We start from the raw sequence: 21,211 nt of genomic DNA, 5'->3' as shown, positions 1-21,211 counted from the left end.
CACTGGTAGTAAGAACTACTACTACTAGCACTGCACTATTAGAAAAAGGAGCACCAGAGACCAACACAAAGGGAAGTTTTGATAGCTTTCTTTTGCGGACTACACCCTTAGAGGTCATTGTGTCTGTGAATAAAACTACATGACCCAAAGCAGGTATTTACCAATCGTGTTTTCTGGACCTCTGGACCTGGTATATGACAAAAAAGCAGCTAGGAAAAAGATGGAGGAGAGAAGCTCTGCTCTGCCGACTACACCAGTTACCTAAACAGAAGAGGAGAGAGTGATCATTAGGTAAACAAAATTAGGATGTAAAGACAGAAGATAAACCACCTATGCAAGTGATGAACAAAGAATATAGGATAAATGCAATCCTTAGGGGCACCTGCACCAAAAGTAAACTAAAATAAAAAAGCAAAGACAAGTGGAGTGAGCTTCCACTACTTTCGTGACGGACAATGTCAAGTATAGCATTATTGTGCCCTCATGTGGCTGATAAATGGAAGTACTCAAATCCTAATTAGGATTGCTGTGTTTTTTATGTACAAAACGTGGTGAGAAAGCATGCCTAACCAATGACATTTTCGGCGGATGCATTTATAGTCTCACCATGTGCAACATGCACAAGTGCTTGCTCAAAAAGACATGCATGCACCAATTTCCAGAGGCCTCAGCCTTTCCTAGGGCACCCTCCAAGGGTTACAAGACCACCACCATTCCCAAACACTGGACATACTGGTTGGTGCCGAATAAAGTTGTTGCCCAAAATATCTGGTGGGCACCAGATTGGGAAGACTGGCCTTTGCCATAATAAATGCACTGTTCATTTTTTGAGGCTTTTAGTAGCTTATAAAAGCACCACAGAGGAACTTAGAACATATTCAGTTAGCAGAACCATCTCCCAGGAGTTGAGTGCTTGGAGTTTGACTGTTATAGACCTTCAGTGTTGTTTATTTCTACAACTGATCATCCATGTTTAGAACTTGCATTTCAAACCCAAAGTTAAACTTCTACTCCAATCCTACTCAAAGTGATGGTACACAGGCTGGTGCTGGTCTGCGAGTCATTGGCTGCTCATCCTCAGTGACTCTATTACCCCATCTGTGAACTGCCCTGAGATTCCCAGGTATAGGGCACTATATAAATTCAATAAATAATAACAACATCATCACAGCCCAGCTTGGGCAGGATGCTTCATGGACCATGGACCTCAGGTTACATACGCTTCAGGTTACAGACTCCGCTAACCCAGAAATAGTACCTCAGGTTAAGAACTTTGCTTCAGGATGAGAACAGAAATTGTGCTCTGGCAGAGCGGCAGCAGTGGAAGGTCCCATTAGCTAAAGTGGTGCTTCAAGTTAAGAACAGTTTCAGGTTAAGAATGGACCTCCGGAATGAATTAAGTACTTAACCCGAGGTACCACTGTATGGTACAGGTCCCTGGCATATGGCGGGTGGGGCGGGGACTGCCAGTCCCCCAGATCAGATAGCTTGAGAAGCACTGCTCTGCACTGATTTATCTGGCTAAATTCAGAAGCTTCAATTGGTGCAGAAGACAGCTGCCTGCAGGAACCAAGTGATGGTAGCAGGTAATACCCTTTGCATCGGTTTGTTTCCTGGTCTAGTTCAAAGTGCCGCTTGCTGCCTTTGAAGCACTAAACCAGGCAATGAAAAGCTGACTAGAATTCAACACCCAGCATTCCTGAGCACTGGACTTGCTGGTTGGGGATGATGGGAGCTGGAGTTCACAACATCTGGAGGGCATGATGCAAAAGCTAAGATATTGATGACACTCACAGACAAAGTGTATCTTTTGAAAAGGGACTCAAGGAGCTGTCAGGCTTATGAAACTGCCCAAACTGAACACTGCAACAGGAAGAAAGGAAACTGCCTTATATGAAGTCAGACCCTATAGCTCAGTACAGTGGTACCTCCAGTTGTGCACAGAATCCATTCTGGAGCTCCGGTTGGATCCCGAGGAATTTGCAACTGGAGGTGCCTGTTCTGTCCATGCGCACGGTAGAGCGCTTCTGCACATGCAGCAAAACCCAGAAAAATACCTCTGAGTTTGCCGCGTGTGTAAGCCGAAGGATACACAACTAGAGATACCACTGTATAGTCAACATTGGCCACGACTCTCCAGGATTACAGAGAGGGGACCTTCGCCAGTCTAGAGAAATCAGGGGCTGAATCTGGGACATTCTGAATTCCAAGGATGAGCTATACCACTGAGCTCCAGCCCATGCCCTAACAGGGATGGAAAGAAACAGAGAGAAAATTAACATATTAATCTAGGCCATCATCCAAAGGATTTCTTCATGCAAATGAGCTATGTAGCTAGCAGAATTCTCTTTGTAGTTAACCCTGATACAATTCCCACAGCCAACAAGGTAAGCTCATTTTAAAGACAAGTGACAGCTTACTTCAATGCCTGTCATTGAAACCTACCACAGAGAAGATGACAAAAAAATGCTCCTGTTGTACTCTTGGAATTTTTTTTTACAGTGCCAAACCAACTTCTTGAGATTGTTGGAATTTGAAAGTTGACAAATTCAACACACCACGGTCTGATTTAGGTCTGACTCAATACAAGGCCGCTTTCTATGTTCCTATTCTCCTTCCAAGATAGATAGAAGACTGTCATTGCTGATAGTTTGTCATTTGTTGTTAAGAGAACTATTCTTTAACAAGAACTCAACAGAGCCTTTTCAGGCTTACTTACCGCTTCAGTGTGTATTGGGTGCACTGCAAAGAGTAAGGAAGCAACCAAACTGCTCTTGTTGTCCAAGAAAAGCTTACAGACCTTGAGGAAGACAATACAAACAGCTGCATGGAAGATGACATTCAGGAAGTGGTAAGAGACAGCATTTAACTCGCTGAACAGGTAGTTCAAACGGAACGTGAGCACAGTGAGCGGCCGGTATGACTTGTGACTTCGCTCCTAAAAAACAAAAAGACACAGACCCACATGTAGATCGAACTGTTGGGGGGGGGGATATATCCATCTTTGGGGTAATATAGCTCAATTAGAGTATAAAATCAGAAGCCTAAAAGCAAGACACATTGCAAATAGTTGAGTCTTCCCAAGAAGGCAGACACCATAAAAGAAAACCTCCCAACATTCAGAAAGATATTGCTCAGATGCAGGCTTCACAAATATGGTCACTAGCAGCAAAAAATCCTACCTTGAGCAATACAGTCATACCTCGGCTCCTGAACCCTTTGGGAGATGAACATTCTGGTTCCCAAACACCACAAACATGGAAGTGAGTGTTCTGGTTTTTGAACGTTCTTTTCAGAAGCCGAACGTCCGATGGGGCTTCCGCTGCTTCCAATTGGCTGCAGAAGCTTCCTGCAGCCAATCAGAAGCTGCGCTTTGGTTTTCGAACGTTTCAGAAGACGAACGGACTTCCAGAACGGATTCTGTTTGACTGCACACACAAATCCTTGCCCCTGAGATTGCTGGGCATTGTACAGAATTCACAAGAAAGCCTCATACTCTACATTAATAAAGCTCAGCGCAATGTGAGAACTTCCCACTGCTCTCCCAAGTTTGCTGGCTTGTGGAGAAGACTTGATGGAAGCTTGGGAGGTTCCCTGATGTCTTTCTGAGCTTTGGAGGCATTCACCCCAATTCTGCCTGTTCACCCCAGTAGCATATAAAAAGAACCTGTCCCAACTCCCCTGTGAGCTTATGTCCTTTGATTATTTGTTTACTGCAAACCTTGCAGTTTTGTAGATGGGGCTCGGTGTCTAGATCATACAAGCAGAGCCCTAGAACAAACTGCTGCAGATTGGAGGGCTTCTGTTTGGGGTTCTAGCCACTCTTTCCCTTCTCTGTCTGTGCCTTGTTATATCTTTGTTCCTCTTCCTCTTAGTGGCCCCATTACATTCCACTTCCCACTTGCTCTACAATCCCGTACTCAACCTAATCAGACAGCAATCCATAGCCATTGAGTCCTTACTTGTTGTTTTTAACAGACATTTTTGGCGCTCCTGCAAACCTCATGGTTACCTGGCTCTGCCAATACCTCCCATCTTTTTTTTAAGGGTGCTGTTATTTTGGCAACATTTGTACCAGCTCATGAAGTCATGAATTGGACATAGAGAAAGAAATATTGCTCTTCTCTTGGTACTACAGCTTGAATTATGTTCAATGTCCCTGTATTCCTTTGTGTCCAGGGATCAGCAACCTTTTCCAGCTGTGGGCTGGTCCACTGTCCCTCAGACCTTGGGGGGACGGGATGGGACTATATTTTGGAAAAAAAAATGATGAACGAATTCCTATGCCCCACAAATAACCCAGAGATGCATTTTAAATAAAAGCACACATTCTACACATGTAAAAACACCAGGCAGGCCCCACAAATAACCCAGAGATGCATTTTAAATAAAAGGACACATTCTACTCATGTAAAAACATGATGATTCCCGTACCATCCTCGGGCCAGATTTAGAAGGCGATTGGATCAGATCCAGCCCCCAAGCTTTAGTTTGTCTACCCATGATCAAGACTATGAACATATACATTACAAAATAAAGTTTATGGAAGGTATAATACTAATTTTTCAGCTTTTAAAAAAATCTCATTAAAAACTTTAAAGTTTGGGTGTTGCGAGCCACTGGCCTACTTCAGATAATTATACATCAGCTTAATAAAGGTAAAGGTACCCCTGACCGTTAGGTCCTGTCGCGGACGACTCTGGGGTTGTGCGCTCATCTCACTCTATAGGCCGAGGGAGCCGGCATTTGTCTGCATAGAGCTTTTGAACAAAGCCCCTTCACTCCTCCTTTTGCAGGAGTAACATCTAAACCAAGAAATTTCTAACAAACCACCATTTCCCAATCTGGGAAGGTTGAGTTACTGGTTTCTGAACAAGCCAAGATCTCAAACTAGTTCAAACTGTGAAACGTTCTGGTTCGTTTCAAGTCTGGTAACCCTACTTTCCCAGTATGGGTGGAATGGGAAATCATGGTTAGAGATTTCCTGACCTAATTGAAGCTTCCAAAATGGGAGGGAAGGGGATGCAGACACAGGCAAAAAACCCCACCTCAATCAAAAACCAGTTTAAGCCAATATATGATTGTCCTAATGTGGCCAATGTTTCGGCTCAGCAAGACATTTCAAAAATGCTGTCAATATTTCTACAGGATGATAATCAGTTACCTCAGACATAGGAGTCCCCCAGAAGTCATTCAGGAAGAGATTTTTTAAAGGAGTAGAAGGATGCAAATCTTTGTTGTCCAAAATGGCTGAAACGTCGTCAAAAACAAAGCCACAAAACAGGCTGTTCCAATAGCAAGCTGCCACCACTCCAACTATTAGTGCAATTTCCTTTAGGTTAACATAAGCCATCTTCTCCGGAGCTCTCAAAAATTATAGCTGTGGAACAGATTCAAACATGTCTTAACAATCTTTTTTTCTGTAAAAATCGGCATTTGCAAATCAAAATGGCTGATTTAACTAGCACAGCGTTTGCCAACCTGGTGCCCTCCAGAGTGTTTAAATCCAAGCCATATATTTCAGTGTTCTCACCTACTGGTATTTTGCCAGTGCGGTCATATGAATGGTGCAAAGGAGAAACCTACAAACCTGAATCCTGAGATAACAAGAGGAGTCAGGGCAGTAGTGTTCATCCCTGTTTTAGATGGCGAGGGGATAAGATTTTAGTCTGCAATCCCATACCTGGGAGTCAGCCCTACTGAACACAAATGATGATTCCTTATGAGAATACATACTTAAGATTGAGCTGCTAGATTGAGTTTATAGGAATCATAGAAGTAGAGAATTGTAGAGTTGGAAGGGACCCTGAGGGTCATCTAGTCCAATCTCCTGCAATGCAGGGATATTTTGCCCAACACGGGACTTGAACCCACAACCCTGGGATTAAGAGTCTCATGCTCCACCAACTGAAGTATCGCAGCAGTAAATAATTACTCCTAGCTCACAGCACTATAGTTTCACAGCTCTGTCTCTTAACCACCATACAGTGCTGGTCTCCAAAAGCAAATTTATGGAAAATTCAAACTATTCTTTCACTAGTTGTTCCTTGTCAGGGTCTCAGGTCATTTCCCACCCCCATCAGTGAGATCAACCACATTATAAAAAAGGGGGAATTAGTTGCAGATATTGGCTTCTATTAACAACCTGGGGTTCACATTCTGATCTCAGGAACAAAGAGACATGCCCCAAAATATCACAAAGAATGCTTGCTGCTAAAAAAAATAATAATCAGTTATGCTCTTTATATTAGAAGGAAACAACTACCTAGATTTTATTTGGGGTGTGCGTGTAATTTAAAGCAGTATGAACCTGATGACCAGCGTCTGCTGAACATCTTTAATAAAATATTTGACTCACGTTTCAAGCACAGTATCTCTTCATTTAAGCATCCTCTTCTTTAAAAATCTATTTTGAAGTCACTGTGATCAGCACTGGATTTTTATGGATCTTTACTAGAAAAACAGAGAATAATAATAATTATTGTTAGCAAGTTAGTTACCATTTTGCTAAAAGAACTGTGATTTCTCCATACAATTACAAAGCCCTCACACCCAGATAGTTGAAAGCTGACAAAATATATTCTGCAAGGTGTAATAAACAGGATAGTATACAAATAATCATACATACGGGAAATAATTTAGGAAACCACTCTTTAAATTACTTGCAAAAGCATCTTCTGTTTCAATGCATAAATAGGGCTTTCCAACTGGCAAAGGGAACCCCATTAGTTTATATCTATTTTATAATTGATTTTATAGATGTAAATAGCTTAGAATCCAACTTGGCATATAAGCAATTTATACATTAATAAACAGTAACTAGTAACATTTGAAGATACCTGTTTAACAAATTTGGCCTCTAATGTATCAGAACTGGTATATTATTGTAGCATGTTACAATGTACACGTCCCAGATATACAGTTAAACATTTAGGTGGAGTGGGGAGGACATTTTTGGCAATTCCCCCTCCCTGCATCCCATAAATCTGCTCCAGAGGATTGGGGGAGTCCCCAAGGGGCTGCAAGGGGCAGCGGAAGTTGCTAAACATTGCTTGCCTTCCTCTTCTGCTCACAGAAGCTTTAAAGTCAGTCTTGAAAGTGTGTGAAGAATGCTCAGAAGAGGGATCATAAACTCAGAGGTTTAGCCCATGCTTCACCCAGAGAAAATTCAATTTATCTCTGACTAGGAGAAACAGGTCAAGTTTTACAAAAGTGAGCAATATACCTATACTGCTTTAATTTTGCATAAAGTTCACATTTTCTTTGTGCATCTTTTTTTTTGGGGGGGGGCGCAGAGTCAAAAATACAAAGCATTCATAAAGATCTCTGTGCAAGAGCTCTTTGCCATTCACCTCACTGATCACAGCCAGATGCATATATGTGCACAGAGCAATCTAAAGCACCAATATGAATATGATTGTCTCTCCATTTGTGCAATGTTCTGCTTGCATATTTGTAAAGATATTTTTAAAATTGTCCAGTAGCACCTTAGAGACCAATTAACATAGTTGGTCTCTAAGGTGCTACTGGACATTTTATTATTATTATTATTTCTTTTGACTGCGTCAGACCAACATGGCTACCTACTTGAATCTTGCATATTTGTGTCCTTCAGAACATCAGGTGAAGTATTCATTTCCAGTACAGTACACATTTATGCCATGGAATAAAAAATTGGGATGTGGGGTGGGAATTTTCTAGTGCTTTGCTTTCCCATGGAAATTTGTCCATTTTTGAGTTCATTACTAATCATGCCAATTGCATGTACAGTATTCGGCAAGCTTGGCAGCAACCATTTTTAACTTAATTGACTCAGTATAAGTAAAATTAACATGTTATACTGGATTGTTCTCTAAGGCATTATAATTTTTTCTGTGAAAATTGCTTCAATTTACTTAGGAATGTTTTCTATGCCAACATTTTCCAGAAAACACACATCCCTAACATTCTACAGCAGAGAATTAAAACATGCTTAGTAGGTTCTTTCTCTCTCTCACACACACACTTGGTGTGATGCATAGGTGAGAAATCAGAAGACAGTGAATGTATCTCACACTCTGGGAATTAGAAAATAAAAACAACCAAACATCAGAAAGTTCACAAGCTGTCATTTAGGATCTCCAGAAAAACACTACAGAGGAGAAAAAGAAAAGATAAAAACCAACAAAGAGAACTCTGTCTTCTTTTCTTCCTAGTGCTATTTAAATAGCAGTTAAATGGAAACCTGCCTGCCATAATGCACACAGAAGGGATGTAATTTTTATGTCAGGGAAGATGTCGCTAGGATATAGGCACCCAATGGGAAATGGGCAGGTTTCTAATACAAACTAACAGGCATATATAGGAGTCAAAATCTACATTGAAAATGGATCATTTCTAAAGAGCTAGATGCAGCTAGATTCTCCCCATTGTTAGCTTTTTTAAAAACAAAACAAAATTTTTTTCTTAAAGTTGATATACGTGGTTCTCCTGATTTATTCCCAGCAACAACCCTGTGAGGTAGGTTAGACTGAGAAGCAATGATTGTCCCAAGATGAGCTTCATGGCTGAGTGGGCATTTGAACCCAGGTCCCTCAAGGTCCTAGTTCCACACTTTAACCACGAGAGAAAACCATTTGGCATCCTCAACTAGAGAAGCCACACAGACTGCTCTTGAGAAGACTACCTTTTGATCTGCCATCATGGACCAAGTTCTTACTACAGCAGGGATGGGGAACTTGTAGGCCTCCTAATGTTGATGGCCTATAGCTCCTATCACCCCAGATCGTTGGACATGCTGGATAGAATGGTGCGAGTTCAGAGTCCAACAACATTGGGAAGACCACAGGTTCCCCATTGCTGCCCAAAAGACTGGGCAGGCAACTGAGCCTTCATATGACCCATATGACTATTAATATCAATCAAGTAGCTTCACTGTATTCTTATTGGCACCTGCTAGAAACATTCTTGTTCAGACAAGCCTACCCAGATGTTTAGAAAGCTGGTGCAAGTTTTAATTTGTTTCAGCCTGTTTTTGTTTTCACTTTTTGCATGTTTAAAACTATTGCTGTATACAGTGGTACCTTGGGATACAAACGGGATCCGTTCTGGAGCCCGGTTCACATCCTGAACATAACGTAAGACGCGACAGTGTGCCTGCTGCATTTAGCCGCTTCCGCACATGCACGCGAAGTCATTTTGACCGTCTGCGCATGCGCGAGCAGTGAAGCCTGGAAGTAACGTGCTCCGTTACTTCCTGGTCGCCACGGAGCGCAACCCGAATGCACTCAACCTGAAGCGTATTTATCCCAAGGTATGACTGTATTTTTTTTTAGTGATAATATCATTGTTGCACCTTTTTTGGAAAGCACTTTGAGTTATTTTCTACGATTAAGCGGTATATAAATTATATGAAATAAATAAGTAGCTGACAAGGTAATACTTCATCCCTAGGCATGTACATGGACTACTTGTGTATTGGTGCACGCCCACAGGAAAGGTCTCTAGAGACACAGAATGTCGTATTTCCCAGTGAATTTACCTTTAGCCTACTGTAGAGAACCTGGAACAGACAAGGATTTCCCATGAGTCAAGGGAGCAAGGGAATCTTTTGTTTACATCTTCAGCATCTTCCCATCTTGCTAACTCAGCTACAAATGATTTCACAATTCGTCTCAAATGAAGAGGGATTATGCAAGAGCAGGCAACTGGAATTATACCACTAGTCTTGCCCCTTTTTTAGGCCTCAAGGAGAATGTTCGCTACTGAAAATATCGTTTGCCTGCAAAGGTGAAGGAATTTTTGGGAGTCTCCCCTTCAGTAAAGGGTTTGACCACCATTGCACAAAACTAATTGAAGACTTCTGATCACTTAAAGAGTTGCTTGTAAAAACATCAGCTGGAATTTTTCTTTGTAGTGTCTGCAGATCTTGCATGTAGCCCAACAGGTGTTTCAAACATAGCATGTTGAGAAGATTAGAAAGAGAGTTGCCAGGCCTGCACTGGCCCTTTGGACATTACAGAGACGGCCGTGCTTCAATTCTTTCTAACATCCAAGGTAAGGATCTCCCCAAATGGAAGGGATCTTGGCTATGAGAAATAAAATGTGTTCAGAAAAATGAGTCATGGGTCTGGCTCATCCCTCTGTAGATTCACTCGGACAGCTCATGAACCATGGATTACATTTCAAATGACAATGCTGAGCACCAATGCCCTATGGGAGAACAGAAGTGTCTGGACATACTGTTGCACAAAACTGGATAGTATACTAAGACATTGAATAGATCATATAGGGCAACTCAGTGATGTAAATCTTCCTGAATTCACTCACTGTGAACAGAAAGATGTGTGCTACAAACTGTTTTGAGGAAGAAGCCTATTGTACACTTGCCTTGTTAAAATGTGAATGGTGAAACCTTGATTTCTTCAAAATGTGGTAGTCAGACTTTTGCCTGCAGCCCAACAACTGAAGCACAGAACTCCAACTTTGTTTCAATTTCACTGATTACCGTATTTTTCATCCCATAGGACGCTCCGTTTTTTGGGGGGAAATAAAGGAAAAATTATTTCCTTTATTATTATTTCCCCCCCAAAACCAAGTCGGGGAAACCGAACCAGGTCGAGGAACAGCGGGATGGCAGCACTGCGCCTCCCTGCTGTCCCCCGAGCTTGTGGGGCTGGCCGATGTCTGCCCGGCGCGCGGGGTGCTCTGCTTCAGTGCGCCCTGCCCGCCGGGCGGCAGGCTGCTATCCGCAGCGAGGGGAGCCCTGCGGGGAACTCCTGCAGGGCTCCCCATGCTGCGGGCGCAAGGGGCGCTCTGCTTCAGGGTCTGTCCCAGAGCTGCTGTTCTCTATGCCAACATCTTGGGTGGTTATGTGAACAAGAATGAGAGACAGAGCCTTCTTGGCCATAGTGCTTGGACTATGGAGTACCTTCCTGGTATCTTTTTATATGGAAACAAAACATGTTTTATCTTAGCAGGTTTCAACTGTATAATTTCTGCTGCTGGTTCTTATTTTTGATTGTTGCTTTTTGACAGGATTGCTTTAAAGTTTATACTTTGCATAAAGGCAAAAAACTGGAAGATCTAGAATGCTGACCTTTCTGATGGTAATCTGACAAATATAGGAAGATGAAGTGCGGAATGGTAATATGAATCCATTCTCCACACCTGGTTGCACATAGTTATTCAAATCCAGAGGATCACACACCTATAAACATTTACAGTATGAGTTCGAACTGCTGGCAAACTTGTTTTCTCCTGCTCCAGAGGATAGGAACTGAACCAATGGCTTCAAGTTACAAGAAAGAAGATTCCAACTAAATATCAGGAAGAACTTTCTGACAGTTACAGCTGTTCAACAGTGGAACAGGCTCCCTTGGGAGCTCTCGTTCCTTGGAGGTTTCTAAGAAGAGACTGGACGGCCATTTGCCATGGATGCTTTCGTTGAGATTCCTGTGTTGAAGGGGGTTGGACTAGATGACCCTCAGGTTCCCTTCCAACTGTACAATTTTTAAAAATTCAAACAAGCAACACAGGAAGTGACCTCATACTGAGTCAGTCCACTGAGTCCATCTTGCTTAATACTGTCTACAGTGCACTACTGACAACAACTCTCAAAGATTTCAGGCATGGAACATTCCCAATCAAACCTTCTGCATGCAAAGCACTGAACTACAACCCTTCCCAAAATCTTCAGAAGGCATTTGTGACATGGTGTGGAAATCTGTTGTTTGGAAGAGAAAAAATTAGAAGTCCCACAGGACAATTAGAAGTCTTTGGGCTCACACAGAGTAGATAGAATAGCTATTGGACTGGGGCTTGAATCACCACATCCAGTTATACGGTATATTAAAAACATCTTTGTCGAACTGGAATAGAGTCAATTACTACTTTTGCACCGACCATTTGGCATTCTGCATTGCACTAATTGCTTTAAAATGTTTGTTTGTAAGGTATGCAAGCTTCTCTCTGAGCATAAAAAAGCAATAATGCACTTATAAGAGAGCTATGATCTTTTTATTGGTTCTTAAAGAGAGTCTGGGAAGTGACAAGCTGATAATATCAAGAATATTCACATGTAACAGATTATTCCTTGTCAGGCTTATGCTAACAAAAAAGGGAGACATGAATAATGAAAGAAGACAATTAGAATGCCTTTGGTTCAGTATTGTTGAGCATCCCAATTACTGGACTGTTCTTTACTCAAGCTGCTCAAGGCTGCTTATGATAAGAGGTCAAATAAAACAAAGCAACATTGCAGATGGGGATAAGCAATCAGAACCACATTTTGCCTTAAAGTTTCAAGCTCCGCCCCCCCACCCGCCCAGCTCATAGTCTGTAAATTGTGAATAGATACAGTATAGATACAGTCACCAACAAACATTAAACCTTGCTAATAAATTATCTATGCAGAACGAAAGTGATACCCAAGTTTATATATAATTACTGTGTGTGTGCTCGGGTATATATTTCCTCTACCCTCTTCCTGTTCCAAAATGAGTTTTGTTGCAGCCTGATCTCCAAAGCATTCCTTAACAAATGTTATAGCATGTAGAATATCAACAAAACGTAACAGCAGTCACTTTACTCTGCATTGCTACTAGCTACCTGATGAAATCAACATCATAATGAAAAACGCCACACGCTATTTGGAAGGTTTGCTCATAACTTGTTACATAGTAACTGGAATCTCCACAGTATAAATACGTACAGAGAAAGTAAGAGAAAGTAGCGCTTAAGCACAGTGTAACCAATCGTATCACTCAGTTAGAACTAATGTGAGGCCATTTAACTTCAGGGCTTCAGGGTGCAATCCTAAACTCGCTTACTTCCGGAGTAGATCCTATGGAATGCACAAACACTTGCTTCCGAGTAAAGATGCACGGGATTGTGCTGGGCCTACGGTGCACTAAGAAGTTGGGAAACACTTAGGTTTTCCCATGGGGCTTGTGCAACTATTTCGTTGCAGCCACTATTTTCTACACAGAAAGCACTTTCCTCTCTGCCCCGCCCCCCATCCAGGACTTAACTCGGGGGTCTTTACAAGCGTCACGTGTGAACACGCACGCTATACACTGCAAGCCTTTCCTTCGGACGACCATATCTTAGCAGCACATCTCCCACCTTAAGGGAGACCGCGAGCTGCTGAATTGCACGCGAGGTCCAGCGCGCAATTCCAAAAGCAAAGGGGATTCATTCCTACATCGGGTTGAATCCTGTACCTGGCATGGAAGCTGCAGCGCTCTCCTCGAGAGTCGCGCAAGAAACCGCACCGGGCAGAGCCAGGCACCCCCGCCTCTTCCCCTCCGTCCCTCTCCCGTCCCCGTCGCGTGGGGGCCAAAGAGCCAGCCGCTCTCTTCTCTCAGAACCCCGGCCCGAGACTCTCCCCGCAGCTCTTAGCTGCGCGCGATCCCGTACCTGGGTCCGCCTGCGATGCACACGCTCTCCGCCATGTCTCGCTCCGCTGGTGCTTCAGCCGCGCCTCCCTGGGAAAACCGAACCCGGGGCGAGCGATCGGAGCCTCCCTCCCGCAAGTGCGCACGCGCGGACACTTCCCCCTGTCACCCACGGAGCTCGGCAAAGGATGCTGGGAAGCCCGACTCCCTCCCCCGGCATTCCAAGCGGCGGATACTCCGCCGACTTCTGCCTCTTGGACGGCGCGGAGCAGCCTGGGATATGTAGTCCTCTCCGTGGCTCCCGCCCTTTAGCCTAAGATTCCTTCGGCGGTATCTTTTCCCTGCTGAAGGCCGCGGCATGCCGTGAACAAGCAGGCAGGCACGCTCATTCGGGAAAGCGCGCTTGCCCCTTGTTCAGTGGGGAGTCAGCCTCAGCGCGCGCCACACCTCGGCTGTTCCCTTTCGGTCTGTTCACCCCAAGGCATGCCGGGACTTGTGGTCTTCGGCTGGGGCATGATGGGGGTTGTAGTCCCGCGGGAGTTTTGACTCGGCTCTCGCTCCAGTTAAGAAGATCCGGGTTCTTCCGGCTGAGGGCGAGCGGTGTTTGAGGGCGTCGCCTAGCAGCAGCGGCCTGCTCCGCCTCCTCCGTGAACGACTTGAGGAAACCAGCGAGCCAGAAGGAGGGAGGGAGATTTTCGTGAACAAATAAATGCGGATTAACGTCGCCTGCACCTGGCGGGCGAGGCGGGGCTCCGGAAGCGGGACTAGCGGCCACTAGGCTGCCCTCCTCGCAGCCCGTTTGGCTCCGAGAGCGGAGAGGCGTTTCCTTGCTTGGGGAAACAAATGGCTGCAGTCCTCGACCCGCTTCCTCTGGAGTAAATCTACTGGCTCACTGCGAAGCGCGCAAGAGAGATTGCGTGAAGCCTCCGCATCCTAGGTATCCGGGGTAGAAAGGCTCATAGCTTCGCTTCCTTTCCCAGCTGACCCACTTCGGAGGGTCTAGAGGCGCTTTCGAAAGGTTTATGGCGAAGGTGTGTGTGTGTGTTTAAACGCCTTTTAGAGAGTCTTGTAATAGACATTGAAAGACCAGCCAATCTGTTAATCTTTTCTCCCCCAGTGAACTATAGGTTCAACTATATACCTCTATATAGCTATATACCTCTATATAGCTATATACCTATAACTATATACCTCAGCTATATACCCCCTGTGAACTATAGGTACAACTATATACCTCTATAGGTTTAGGGTGTACTCGCTTGAAAGTGTGTGCGCTTCACGACCGTAGGGGTTGTGGACTTGAGCCCACTGCATCAGGTAAGGACATAAAAAAACGAGCCATGCTCACCTGGCCCCACATCCTGTTCTCACAGGGGATAAACAGGTGTTTGTGGGAATCTAGTTAGCAGGCTTCTTGGCGCAAGATAGTCCTCTGCCCTCCTGTGGTTCCCAGCAATTGGTTCTAATGCCTCCAACTGTAGCAGCAGAGTAACATATCCTGACTGGTAACCATGAATCGTTTTCTCCATGAATTTGTCCAGTGTTCTTTTAAAGCCACCCAAGCTGTTAGCCGTCATCGGTCTCCTGTGGGAGCAAGTTTGATGGTTTACAATGTTATCCTCACTTGAGGTATATGCTACGTTGGATGAGGGATAGAAGTGGCGTATGGAAACCTCACAACTACTGTATGAAAAACAAAAGGCACCGTCTGTACTTTAGGGTTTTCTTAGCAGCGACTATAAAGTTGTGGGATTCAATCCCATGTGAGATCAACAAAGCCATGCACATATACCATTAGAGTTGTCCTTTCCCTCTCTTGTATGACACGAGTAGCTCAGGAGGGCCCCTTCTATAAGTGATGGCCCCTCCTGAACTACTCCTGGTACAGTTAGAGATGTTAAAAATGGAAGTGATGCTGAAGCACTTGAGCGCACAAGCAAGAATGTTTTGATTCTAATAATGACCTGTTTTGTGTTTCTGTTTACATCATGAACATAATGTCTAGTAAACTTTTGCTTCCTTTGTAAATATCTTTGTAAATGTCTTTTGCTTCCTTTATCAATATCTTTGTAAAGAGAATGACTACCTTTGTGGATATTTTCATATCTTCTCAAAATACCTTTCCTTTTCTTTTTGTTCAGAGATAAATGAACATTCAAGATGGCACCCATTTTAGAATGGAAGAAGGTTATGAGAGTAGATCCTGATTCTTTACCTCGTCAGGAGGAGCTAGCAGATACTTTGCTGGAGATGTTGGCTAAGGTACTTTGAACAGTGAATTGAGCATTTTATGCGAAGAAACTAAATGGATATAATGCTTAATATTAAACTGTTTAATAGTAATAAAGTATTTTGCTTTTATCTTTAGGTTGATGGAAGCGATCTGAAGGATGAGAACCCTGAACGTTTAATTCAGCTTTTTAAAATTTCTCAGTCACTAATGAGGGTCAGTACTGGTGCGTCCTAATTACTTCTAAGAAGCAAATTGTGCATGAGCATGAGCATGAGCTTTCCATTCCAGGCTAGGCAGCAATGCAGAGTCTATTTCCTCCATCCTAGGGCAAACTCTCTGCTTGCAGCCTTTCCCCTCCAGCCAAGTGAGCAGGTGCCCCCAACAGTAGTAAGTGCAGTTGTTCCTGTCAGGAGTGTGGCAAAAGTCCATCTTGTTGTGGAAAGTCAGTATTTTTCACTTAATCCATGATGGAAGTCCTGATGTTTGTGTCACAGGGTAATTACTGTTTTTTTACAGGGATAAATTAGAATTTTGAAGTGAAACATGTCATTTTGGCCTGCCCATCTACAGTTCCTTTGGTTGATAAGTGCAGCTAGGAAAAATGTGACAGAAATGCTTTTTCATAGTTAATGCAGTAGTGCAACCCTCTTGAATGCTAGTGACAGTGCCCTGAGTAATTTGAGTTTTGTCCTCCTGGTCTATAGGAAGGTGTACACCCGTTGAAAGGTTCCCAGTCCTTAGTCTGAATAACCCTGTTAGGAAACAGTCTAATTTCCCTGGAGTTCTTCTTCTGGGTCATAAAGTTTTCTATCCAATTCCTATTGCAAGTGTGAAAATGAGAAAGTTTCTTGGTTTCTGACGCATAGTATAGAGGTTGCTTTTTTTATTTTTAGCTAAGGGCTGCATGGATCCATTCCCAACCCCCCAGGAGTTGAAAAGTGGGCGTGGTCATTTTTCAAAAGGGCACATTTGGAAATAGCTGGATGTTGCTTGCTTTATAGGATCTGCTGAAAATTATAACGGGTGCATTCCTCCAGACTAAAACCTCTGCTTGCTTATATTGTGTTTATCTGTGTGTAGTAACATGCATCTTATTTTAGTCTACATAATCTTGTAGCTTCATATGTAATTATTTGTTCTGGGCACTTGTCTTACTCCTATATTTGTTGTAGATGAAAAATCAAGAAGTAGAACTGGCATTGGAAGAAGTTGAGAAAGCTGGGGAGGAGCAAGCCAAATTTGGTAGCATCAGTTTTTGTGGATAAGTAACACACACTTAAATGTATACTTGTATATTTCCAATTTTCAGCAGGGTCAGTAGATGATGATGGAAATTTCGATTAGAAGTTAAAGCATATATAAGTTTCTGAGTTCAGTGTCTTGAACTTTATTACGCCTGCCTCCTCTGATTCATCCTGTCCCCATTTTTTCTTTTCAGCTCATTTCCTATTTTTGTATTCTTTCTGTGAAGTATAAAATACACTAGTCATTTATATGATTTATATTGACAGTCCATCAACATGTGATTCACAATTTCTCCTCTATTGCTTGTTTTATTGTTTTCAAAACTATGTAAAGAGTTGTTGTTTTTTACAAAAAGTATCGTAATATAGCTTCAATTTTGTTGTTACTAAAATTTGATTCAAATAAGTCACTCATTGTAATGTTAGCAGAGGTTGCCACCAAGCTTATTGTAGATTTCATTTGGAGGCTTATGGAAATATATTTTGGTAATTTTGTGTGTCTTTATTCTAACAGAAAATCAGTTAAAAACTAAAGTTATGAAATTGGAAAAGGAGTTAGAGGTATGTCAAAATGTAAAGTTGCATTTAATACTATTTATTTTGTTATTGGTGGTACTAGTTGATGTATTGCATTTTTAAGAGGCAGGGCAGCGGTGGAGTGGAACAGCAAGTCCACCAATACATTCCAAGTCCTGCTGGCTCGTTCTGGCCAAGGCAGAAGAAGTGGGAAAGAACATATTTTCTGCTGTGCCAGCTTGAGTCTGGCACTCTTGATGGGTTCAATAATTGACACCTTTGTGAGACCCAAACCCCACTGTGGAACATCCCAGCTTCATACTGGCAAGAACTTCTGGTGATAGCTTTCCATGTGCCTGAGGAAAGTTTAGCTTTCTTTCTGTGCAGTCTCCCCCTGGAGGATGGAAACTACATATAATCCTAATCCCTTCCAATCGTAAACATTGGAGAGGAGAATAGGATTGTGTTTCTAGTCTTTATTTTTAACATTTTATTTTATTTGATTAAACATAAACAGAACAATTGGGGACATAAATATAAATTGTAAGTGTGTAATTCAACCTTTTAAAGTTAGATACTTTTAAACGCTGTCCTGCAATTTCAAAGGGCAAATGAAATAAGCAGGACTTGAATTTGCTTAACTGTAGGAAGGTCAGACCCTTATTGGTCAAAATCACAGCTATATTGATCACAGGTTTCATCTGTAGCATAGTGCCTTTAGAATGTAGCAAAGGCAAGTTCCTACTGCACGCTATAACAAAATCACTTTTAGATTTTCCTTTATATAGTGGGAATGTAAAATAGCTAAAAATATATAATTGTGCATAGTTAGTCCTTTAAGACATACCTTTATTTTAAACCATTTGAATTTTTGAAGCTGAAATACCTTGCAGTACAAATACTAGATTAAAGTCAGGTATAACCTGACTTTTCCCAACTTGTGCAGAATGAATGAATGCAAAATGTTTGTGTGTGTGTTGAAATGTGTGTTCTGTACTGTCCTGCTTACCTTAACTGGAAACACATTCATAGCTTGTTATATTTTAATGGTGTTTTAAGGCAGCACATCGATCTACTGGTGGTCGTGATACTCGCTTCTTGCGTGATGAGATCCGTCAGCTGGAAAGGCAGATGGAACAAAAAGACAGAGAGTTGGCAGATATGGAGAAGGAGCTGGAGAAAGAAAAGAAAGTCAATGAACAGGTATGCAGTATTTTAAGTAGACATCTGTAAAACTGGAAAATAATATAAAATTGAAGACTTGTATTGAATAATAGCAATAGAAATGAAAAAAAGTTAATTATGTATGCATTTGCACGAAACAGAGGTTGTGTATACACTATGAGACCGGGAAATAAGAAATATACAGTGGTACCTCGGACCTCCGGAACGAATTACGTACTTAACCCGTTCTTAATGCCAAACTGTTCTTAAACTGAAGCACCACTTTAGCTAATGGGGCCTCCTGCTGCCGCGCCACCAGAGCACGGTTTCTGTTCTCATTCAAAGTTCTTAACCTGAGGTACTATTTCTGGGTTAGCGGAGTCTGCAACCTGAAGCGTATGTAACCCGAGGTACCACTGTAATGCAGTGCAGTCTTGTACAGTTTTAAGAGGAGCAAAGGGATGAAATATTTTGTTCTCTTCAATCCCCTGCCCCTCCCCAGTGGCAGCAGTACAGAGGGATCTTGGGATTGGAGCAAGCTGTGAGGGATTGGCAATATGGTGGGGGTGGGTTGGCAGGTAGGCTGAGATCAGTTGAATTCGTTTAAGGAGCTGTGAGGGGATGTGGGCTTTGGGTGAGTTGTAAAGGAAGAGGACTGGCAATAGCATTGAAGGGTTTGTTGGGGTAGTTGGTAGGAAGGGTTGATGAGAAATGCGAGCAGGAGCTGCCCTCCCCCTGTGTGTGTTTGTGTGTATCTATTTACCTACCTATCTATGCATATATAATACAATATTTACTATTCATGTACTCCAGGAGTGTTGATACTTCTGGAAAATATGCCTTTGTTTTGTACTTGATACATTTTCCTAGCTAACTAATTTTGTTGTTTTAGCTTGCTCTTCGGAATGAGGATGCAGAAAATGAAAACAGCAAGTTGAGAAGGGAGGTTAGTGAAGAACTTTGGAATCAATGTTTGATTGACCTTTCCTCCCATGCATGCAGCTCTCCCTCCCTCCTCTGGTTTAAAATAGTATTTTAAATAATTTAGAGTGAGACTCTGTTGTAGGGCGGCAAGGACTTGTGTTACTAAGGAGTATTTTCTGTTTCATAAGTGTTCTTTATAACATGCTTGTTTTCTTTGTCTTACTGTCACAACTGTTTTATCAGGCACTGTACTTCTAACCTGTTGTCTGTCTATCATTTCTTACCTCTGGCTTATATCCAAGTCCTAAATATATGTTTTAAATTTAGGCCCATTAATTTGGAATGATTTAAATCACTGCGATGGGTGAATTCTGATGCAAGGAGAAAGGAAGTCCTCACCTTCTTGCACAAAGACCTCTCACTTTAACTTATTAGCCACTGCCAACATAAATTTCATAGCATTACGCTGTTAATGTGCTTTTTTGATGTTTCCTGGCCAATTATGAACAGCTGTCTTCTTTTTACTTTTAAGCTTTCCTAAGTTATATGTTAATTAGCCTTGATTTTCTTTCTTATTCTACTCTATTTCCTTTGAAGAAAAAGCGAAGAAAAAAGAGGGTGAGTATTCAGCTTAATAGTTTGTAGGATTATTGGATATATTTGTGTGTGATATTGTAGTTTGTTTCAGATTCTGTAGATCACACATTGACTTGTGGCATTTGTTGGCACACTTCAAATGCTTGATTTGTATAATTTTCCCAATTCCTCCTGTTTGTCTTATGCAGAATGAACAACTTCGTCAGGATGTAATTGACTATCAGAGACAGATAGATACACAAAAAGAAACCCTTCTTTCACGAAGAGGAGAAGAATCAGATTACAGGTCACAGTTATCAAAAAAGAACTTTGAGCTTGTCCAGTATCTAGATGAAATTCAGGTAAACTTAAAGGGGTTGCCCTTGTCTTTATTTTCAGAATTTTGAATCTAATATAAATCTTCGGACAGTATCATTCTATCTAGTGGACTTTCGGAGGCTTTCTTGTGCCAAGGATACTTAGTTAGGAATTTGGGTTATTGTGATGAGTACTTCACCTTTCAATAACTAGAGAAATTTGTTACAGTGGTGCTTTAATTTATTTTTATCCTGCTTTTCTACAATAATGACCAAAACAGCATATAAGCATCAGTGTATTAAAAATTATTCAAATTGTTTTTTGCTGTATATTGATACAATCAGCAGCACGAAAATAGCAGAAGATAATTTAAAACATCAGCATTCAGTGAATTTTGTATCTTCTGCTGATATGAAGATGGCATAGCTCCAGTTTTTCTAGATGGACGTCAATATGACACTTAGGATATGGCTCTTAAGATCCCTATTGATTATGAATGTTGCAGATTGCTTTGTTTTAGACTTTGGGGATAAGAAGTACCGTATTTTTCGTCCCATAGGACGCTCCGTCCCATAGGACGCACCTCGTTTTTTTTTGGGGGGGGGAAATAAAGGAAATTCCCCCCCCTTATTCCCCCCCAAAAGCAGGTCGGGGAAACCGAACCAGGTCGAGGAACAGCGGGATGGTGGCGCTGCGCCTCCCTGCTGTCCCCCGAGCTTGTGGGGCTGGCCGATGTCTGCCCGGCGCGAGGGGCGCTCGGCTTCAGGGTGCTCGCCCGCCGGGCGGCAGGCTGCTATCTGCAGCGTGGGGAGCCCTGCGGGGAACTCCTGCAGGGCTCCCCACGCTGCGGATGTCTGTCT

General features: G+C 42.5%; 2 protein-coding genes across 7 annotated transcripts in view; one reads left to right on the top strand and one right to left on the bottom strand.

The window, feature by feature from the left end:
* The window catches only part of TMTC3 (transmembrane O-mannosyltransferase targeting cadherins 3), a 34,343-nt gene extending 20,749 nt beyond the window's left edge, over positions 1–13,594 (bottom strand). Inside the window, exons 1-6 of one of the 2 annotated variants that reach the window (XM_081929069.1) lie at positions 13,399–13,594; positions 11,078–11,188; positions 6,359–6,453; positions 5,165–5,380; positions 2,720–2,938; positions 162–261 (exon numbers count right to left, since the gene is read on the bottom strand). In XM_081929069.1, coding sequence (XP_081785195.1) covers positions 162–261; positions 2,720–2,938; positions 5,165–5,353 — 508 coding nt within the window. In that variant the 5' untranslated portion in view covers positions 5,354–5,380; positions 6,359–6,453; positions 11,078–11,188; positions 13,399–13,594. The remainder of the gene's footprint in view (positions 1–161; positions 262–2,719; positions 2,939–5,164; positions 5,381–6,358; positions 6,454–11,077; positions 11,189–13,398) is intronic. The other variant, XM_081929068.1, reaches the window with a different exon arrangement.
* Positions 13,595–13,926: 332 nt separating this feature from the next.
* The window catches only part of CEP290 (centrosomal protein 290), a 46,367-nt gene continuing 39,082 nt past the window's right edge, over positions 13,927–21,211 (top strand). Inside the window, exons 1-8 of one of the 5 annotated variants that reach the window (XM_081929066.1) lie at positions 13,927–14,313; positions 15,518–15,638; positions 15,745–15,822; positions 16,782–16,851; positions 17,368–17,414; positions 18,429–18,572; positions 19,426–19,479; positions 20,243–20,395. In XM_081929066.1, the coding sequence (XP_081785192.1) occupies positions 15,537–15,638; positions 15,745–15,822; positions 16,782–16,851; positions 17,368–17,414; positions 18,429–18,572; positions 19,426–19,479; positions 20,243–20,395 (648 nt within the window). In that variant the 5' untranslated portion in view covers positions 13,927–14,313; positions 15,518–15,536. Of the gene's footprint in view, positions 14,323–15,517; positions 15,639–15,744; positions 15,823–16,781; positions 16,852–17,367; positions 17,419–18,428; positions 18,573–19,425; positions 19,480–20,242; positions 20,396–21,211 lie in introns of all 5 variants that reach the window. The other 4 variants (XM_081929064.1, XM_081929063.1, XM_081929065.1 and 1 more) reach the window with 4 other exon arrangements.

This window comes from Podarcis melisellensis, assembly GCF_964234715.1.
Source record: "Podarcis melisellensis genome assembly, chromosome: 10".
In the NCBI taxonomy this organism is placed as follows: domain Eukaryota; kingdom Metazoa; phylum Chordata; class Lepidosauria; order Squamata; family Lacertidae; genus Podarcis; species Podarcis melisellensis.
The sequence above is the reverse complement of the archived record's forward strand: the minus strand, read 5'-3'. Positions and strand labels throughout refer to the sequence as shown.